The sequence below is a fragment of the Sinocyclocheilus anshuiensis genome, unplaced genomic scaffold, assembly GCF_001515605.1.
Source record: "Sinocyclocheilus anshuiensis isolate Anshui unplaced genomic scaffold, SAMN03320099.WGS_v1.1 scaffold267, whole genome shotgun sequence".
Classification (NCBI taxonomy): domain Eukaryota; kingdom Metazoa; phylum Chordata; class Actinopteri; order Cypriniformes; family Cyprinidae; genus Sinocyclocheilus; species Sinocyclocheilus anshuiensis.
The window spans coordinates 4,068,411-4,075,840 of NW_015552637.1; the positions used below are offsets into that span (position 1 = coordinate 4,068,411).

Genomic DNA, 7,430 nt, shown 5'->3' on the forward strand with positions numbered 1-7,430 from the left:
GAGAAAGGAAAAATTTAAATCGCATCATATGACCCCTTTAAAGTCCCCATGAAATTAAAATGGAAGTTTTTTGGCTTTTAGTATGAATATGTTAGCCTTAAAGTTATCTATAACCTAGTGTGCTCCATAACAATGACAAAATTTGCATTTACAAGATATAAGCATTCAAAATGTACAGTCTCTAAATTCTGACAATATGGGTCAGCGATTTTGATGACATTGCCTTGCACTTCAGATTCTCATCACCAATCAAATACTCTCTAGAATCATTATAATCATTATAACCACTGTTTTGCTTCAGTAACAGTTTCATATTGAATCTAAAGGGGAAATCTATTAGACTGTGGCTGTCATACTCTGTCAAATGCGGCTTTACTGAGCTCAACGGTGACATAAACAAAATGCTATTGGCTATTTAAAAAAGGGGGTGGTGCTGCTTGATATGTCCCGCCCTGACTTCCTGTTTCAGTTGAAATTACGTCAACACACAGAATAACGCTGCATGTTTCAGGGCACTTCAGTGGACCTTTAACAAAAATATTACTGACCCCAAAATTCAAAATAGTGAAACTAAAAAAAAAATGAAAACCAGATATTTTTCTCAATATTTATTTTCAATCTCAAAATCTGATGCCAGTAACCTTTCAAACAGCAATCTTTCAAATCTCTGATTAGTTCTGCCTTAAAAAGCACTCATTTTATCAAATGGGCACCCTAATTGAACATGACTTTGTTTCCAGGAGGACTAGTGCACCTTGGCTGCTGGATTGCATTACATAAATGCCAGCCAATCAGATCGGAACACCTGATTTTCAGATAGTGTTTGCCAGTTTGTGTGCAATACGCATCAGAAGGTATGTGGGCATTCTGAACATCATTGGATTTTCAGTTTTCAGCTACTATGCCACAAAACACAATAAGAAAATCATTTTATGCTGCAGCTGACACAGACTGTTTGAAAGAAGCATTTCTGTTGGCAGAAAAGGTCCAGTCTTACCAGGTCCAGTGGACAGTACCATGTGGTCTTCATCGGGGATGGCTCCCCCTAAAAGAACACAGACAAAAAAAATGTAAGTGCATCATATATTTCCAATGTAAACACTGTTTAGACTGAAGATGCATATATGCAAACATTAATAATTGGGATTAAACAATTACATAAATTACAAGTGTAAAAAAAGCGACCGTTTTCCAACAGGTTTCCAGAACACTCCCCATGTTGCCATTGGTTGGACAAACACATAGTCCCGCCCCAAACTCACGCTATTGGTTGAGCTGGTCAGGATGCACTTTGATTGGGAACATTAAACTTGACATTAAACATTAAACGTTATCTCAAAACAGTTAAATATCAGCTCAATTATTAAACTTTGCTATTAGCTATGGCTAAAGCTCCACTTTCTGTCCTAACAATGGCTGCATTTAAAGCAAGGTAAGATTGCAATGGCAGTTATGTTGAGTTTGACATTTAAAGCCTAAACTCAGTGATAAGGCATAACATTTACATGTTATCTCCAACAAAAACTTTACGCATCACAGAAATCGCCTCATTCAACCTTCTGTTTCAATTTCCAGCTTTTAAACTGACGTATGCATTAGAATGCTTTTGATTTACTCAACTCATTTGACAGAGATTTTCCGACACTAAAAATGCATGAGACAACAGGCCAAAAACAAACCTGGTGACATGGTTATGAGTAACTGTCTGAAACGTCCACATGCTTTCCAGCAGAATGATACACATCGATCACTTACTAAGATCAGTGTTCAAATTTGAACACAAATTTCAGATATTTACTTAAAAAGCTGCTATTTTTCCTGAGCAGGAAATGCTAAATTGTTATAAAGCACACAAGATACTTCATAATAATCTTGAGAAGTCTTGAAAAAAGCCATAACCCTAAGCAAAGCAAAACATTCATACATTACCTCAGTTGCAATTCATTTGCTTGAAATCATTCAGTGTTGTGTGTGCCTTAAATTGAAAAACAACTCAAGGAAAAAGACTACCTTCAACTCAGCGAGTCCAGACAGGCAGAGATCTGCCAACTTCCTGGAAATCCTTAGAGTTTGCCGGAGAACTCCATCTCCTTCAGGCCTTTTCATCTGTTCGATTTAAGCTATTTTTCTTGCTGCTGCTTACAGAGGAGTGTTGATTTCAATCAGCGAGATTCTTAGTCTATCTGTCTTCCCCGCTCAAATCTCACTCTCTCTGTTATGGAGCCGTGCAATCACACCTGAGCTTGTCGCTAGGCCAACCCCCTCCACACACACACACACACACACAAACACACACACACACGTATACGTCACAAGGGCACTCCTGTTACAGGCTCGCACACAATCTCTCTCTCTTCTTCATTCATTTATGGGTGAAAAATATAAAACATTTTTCAAAAATAGAAATATATGTATAATAAATAAATAAATAAATATTATATTGAAATAAAATATAATACTATTAATATATATTTTTATTTTTTTTAAATGTTTAATTTTTTCAGTCATATTTTAATTTGGGGGGGAAATATGACTGTTAAAAAAATCTAAAACATTTTTAATATTTGTAATATAATGTAAATATTTGTCATGAATTTAATTCTATTTTTATTTTTTATGTATATTTTTATTTAAAAATAAAAATAGGCTTCCTTTTTAATGCACATATAGATTCTTATTTTAATTTTGGGGGGGGAAATATGACTGACAAAAATCTAAAACATTTTTAATATTTGTAATGTAATGTAAATATTTGTCATGAATTTATTTCTATTTTTTTATATATATTTTTATTTCAAAATAAAAATAGGCTTCCTTTTTAATGCACATATAGATTCTTATTTTAATTTTGGGGTGAAAATATGACTGAAACGTGTAATAAATATATAAATACAAACATAATGGTCCCAAAAGTAGGCCTCCTTTTTTATGCACAGTATTTATTTTAATTTTGGGAAAAATATGACTTTGACAGGTTCCCATAAGCCTTACATGTGTAGATTAATGCTGCTAAACCTGTTTGGTGAAGTTTAATGCAATGAATGAAACGGGAGTAAATAAAAACACACAAATGTATCGGCTTCAGATTTCAAGAATGGCAGCCTTCCCGTCAAATCTACTGCTCTACAAGTCTGCATGTAAAACATCCATCATTTTATGGTTGATCTTAAAAGAGATCTTCTTTAAACAGCAATGCATGACATGACAAATGCCTGCTAATAAAACATGGGGCAACACCTGTTTATCTAAAAAGGATACTCAACCGAAAGCACATATTGACACAGAGATGGCGACATGCCGTGCAGGTGTTGGGTTTTGGTTACACTTCATGCAGTCCTGAGAGCAATGAACGTTAACCTCGCTGATTACAACCTATTTGCTGTGCTGGAGTGTTGTTTATATATAACGAAACAGCCAAGTTCCATGTTTTAGAAAGTAAAAATAGCTTGACTCTGTGAGACGCCGCCACAGGTGAACCACAGACATGACGTTATATTACTCTAAACTGAACTGAAACTTGGATGAAAAAAAAATCCTTGAGGTCTGTCTTTCCTACTGGGGAATCTTTTCCTTTGCTTTTCTTTTTTCTTGTGTAAGTGCCACTTCAGCCATATCCACTTGGAGCACCGTCTCATTTGAAAATAAATGTAATACAAACAAGAATTTTAGATTTTTCTGAACAAAGAGTGATGCTAGGCATTCTGGGTGGTTTCTGGGTTGCAGCATAGCAACACCTTGGCAACCACTAAGATAGCATAGCAACACACTAGAATCATTCAGAATCTGGTGGTTGCCAATATGGTTCTTTGCCGTATGTGTTTAAACAGTTTTAGTCTGTTGCTAAGCAGTTGCTAGAGTGTTCTGAGTGGTTTATAGCATGTTGCCAAAGTGTAGGGTTGTTGCCAAGGTGTTGCTATGCAATTTGTAGAGTGTTTTAAATAGTGTGTTGCTAGAGTCTTCTAGTGGTTTCTAAAATGTTGCCAATGTGTTGGGTGGTTGCCAAGGTGTTGCTACACAGTTTGTAGAATGTTTTAAATAGTGTGTTGCTAAGCAGTGTTCTAGTGGTTTCTAGCATGTTGCTATGCAGATTGATATGCATTCTGGGTTGCCAAGGTGTTGCTATGCAGTTTGTAAGACATTTTAAACATTTTTAGTATGTTACTATGCAGTTGCTAGAATGTTCTGAGTGGTTTCTACAATGTTATGCATTCTGGGTGGTTACCAAAGTGTTGCTATACAGTTTTTTGGATGTTTTAAATAGTGTGTTGCTAAGCAGTTGCTAGGGTGTTTTAAATAGTGTGTTGCTATGCAGTTGTTAGAGTGTTCTAAATGGTTTCTAACATGTTGCCAAGGTGTTAGGTGGTTGACAGGGTGTTGCTATGCAGTTTCCATGTGTTTAAACAGTTTTAGTCTGTTGCTAAGTAGTTGCTGGTTTGTTATGATTGGTTTCTAGCATGTTGTCAAAGTATTGGGTGGTTCCCAAAGTGTAGCTATGCAGTTTCTAGGGCGTTTTTAATAGTTTTAGTCTGTTGCTAAGCAGTTGCTTGAGTGTTATGTGTGGTTTCTAGCATATTGTCAAGGTATTGGGTGGTTGCCAAGGTGTTGCTATGCAGTTTATAGAGTGATTTAAATAGTTTTAGTGTGTTGCTAAGCAGTTGCTAGAGTGTTGTAATAGTTTCTAGCATGTTGCTATAAAGATTGCTATGCATTCTGGGTGGTTTATGGGTTGTTGCATAGCAACACCTTGGTAACCACTCAGAATGCATAGCAGCATGCTAGAAATCACTCAGAAACTGTTGGTTGGCAATGTAGCTTCTATGTGTTTCAATCTGTTGCTAAGCAGTTGCTAATGCATTCTGATTGGTCTCAAGCATGTTGCTATGATTTCTTGAGTGGTTCCCATGGTGTTGCTATGCAGTTTGTAGAGTCTTTTAAATAGTGTGTTGCTAAGCAGTTGCTGGAGTGTTCTAGTGGTTTCTAGCATGTTGCTATGCAGTTTGCTATGCATCCTGGGTGGTCGCAAGAGTGTTGCTATGCAGTTTGTAAGATATTTTAAACATTTTTAGTATGTTACTATGCAGTTGCTAGAATGTTCTGAATGGTTTCTAGAATGTTATGCATTCTGGGTGTTTACCAATGTGTTGCTATACAGTTTCTAGGGTGTTTTAAATAGTGTGTTGCTAGTTGCTGGAGTGTTCTGGGTGGTTTTTAGAATGTTATGCATTTTGGGTGGTTACCAAGGTATTGTTATGCAGTTTCTAGGGTATTTTGAACTGTTTTACTTTGTTACTATGTGTTTCTGAGTGTTCTGGATGTTTGTTCCTTTTTTTTTTTTTTTAGTTGTTGAGAGTTTGGTGTATTTTATTGTATTGCTATACAGCTGTTAGGGTGCTTTCCATTCATAAATGGAATAAATATCATGTCAATTTTTTTCCCACTTACTGTAAGGGTTGGATGTTTGGAAAAATATGTAATCCTGGGTTAAGTAGGATGATAATAGTGATACTTGCATTGCGTCTTTGATTTATGTAACGCAAGGTATAAAACTCCTTGATTTCCATTACCAATCCTTTCTGAGTCAGGTCTGGAATGAACATTAACAGCTCATTAACGCAGACGCTTTTACACTAGCTGTTAATATCACGTTGCGAAATTCATGTTACGAAATTCACACCCTTGTTGTACATTTGGAAACTTTTGAGTTTTACCTTTAGGTTAAACCAGCTGTAAGTTTCCATGGCTTTTCTCTGCCAGCAGGAAGTGCATAATAAGTGTGGACAAACACAGGAAACAGGACATGCTGTCATGTCATGCTGCCCTTCCTCCCTCCACACGCTCTTACTCTCTCAGTCAAACGCTTTGAGCCGCTGTATTCACTAGCGTTCGCCCCGGGGGAGGGGAACAAGAAAACCTCTATAGAATTTCCCAAGACAATATCAGCTGCTCTGTGTGTTTACTATCCTCTCTGCCCTTAGTAGGGGAGATTGGGGGCAACTGTAACACAATGCAGTTGTAAACAAACAACATTTTTCAGTCTCAAACAGGCAAGCATAATGACACTTATACTGACCATGATCAAGATTAAGTTATGAATACAGGACTTTATCATTGCTGAGAGGTCTGGGGCAATTATTACATGATTGAACTGGCTTCAGATTTCAAGAATGGCAGCCTTCCCATCAAATCTACTGCTCAACAACTTTGCATGTAAAACAACCATCATTTTATAGTCGACCTTTCTTTCTTAGTCAATCTTTTATAGTAGATTTGCCCTAAACAGCAATGCATTTAATGCACCTGCTAATAAAACACGAGGCAACACAATTATGTGACTTGATTCTTTACAATATTCAATAAACATTTCATTGAATCATATAGCTAAAGATAGATCTTATGAGCTAGTCAGATTATTTTAGTTATTTCGTTTTCAAATCATTAAAATATTGGTGCTGTTTAAGGACTTTGGCTTTAAACATATTCCTGAAATGTAAAGAACCATATGGACCATATGGAGGAGAAAAACATTCATGAATATTAATTATTTTAAAGCAATAATATTATTATAATGACTATTTTTGAGGTCTATATTGTTATTTGAGTTTATATAATTTTGTGTTGCTTCCAACCATTCAGGTTTACATTTATTTTTTTATATTATAATCTTTATATTCATATATACAGTGGGTACGGAAAGTATTCAGACCCCCTTAAATTTTTCACTCTTTGTTATATTGCAGCCATTTGCTAAAATCATTTAAGTTAATTTTTTTTCCTCATTAATGTACACACAGCACCCCATATTGACAGAAAAACACAGAATCGTTGACATTTTTGCAGATTTATTAAAAAAGAAAAACTGAAATATCACATGGTCCTAAGTATTCAGACCCTTTGCTCAGTATTTAGTAGAAGCACCCTTTTGATCTAATACAGCCATGAGTCTTTTTGGGAAAGATGCAACAAGTTTTTCACACCTGGATTTGGGGATCCTCTGCCATTCCTCCTTGCAGATCCTCTCCAGTTCTGTCAGGTTGGATGGTAAACGTTGGTGGACAGCCATTTTTAGGTCTCTCCAGAGATGCTCAATTGGGTTTAAGTCAGGGCTCTGGCTGGGCCATTCAAGAACAGTCACAGAGTTGTTGTGAAGCCACTCCTTCATTATTTTAGCTGTGTGCTTAGGGTCATTGTCTCGTTGGAAGGTAAACCTTCGGCCCAGTCTGAGGTCCTGAGCACTCTGGAGAAGGTTTTCGTCCAGGATATCCCTGTACTTGGCCGCATTCATCTTTCCCTCGATTGCAACCAGTCGTCCTGTCCCTGCAGCTGAAAAACACCCACACAGCATGATGCTGCCACCACCATGATTCACTGTTGGGACTGTATTGGACAAGTGATGAGCAGTGCCTGGTTTTCTCCACACATACCGCTTAGAA

The 7,430-nt window shown here is 36.7% G+C and overlaps 1 protein-coding gene across 4 annotated transcripts in view; it reads right to left on the minus strand.

Moving 5' to 3' along the window:
* The window catches only part of LOC107666852 (ral guanine nucleotide dissociation stimulator-like), a 38,368-nt gene that overhangs the window by 23,255 nt on the left and 7,683 nt on the right, over positions 1–7,430 (minus strand). For 3 of the 4 annotated variants that reach the window (XM_016458350.1, XM_016458349.1, XM_016458352.1), the window contains exon 3: positions 998–1,045. In XM_016458350.1, coding sequence (XP_016313836.1) covers positions 998–1,045 — 48 coding nt within the window. Of the gene's footprint in view, positions 1–997; positions 1,046–2,010; positions 2,297–7,430 lie in introns of those variants that run through there. The other variant, XM_016458351.1, reaches the window with a different exon arrangement.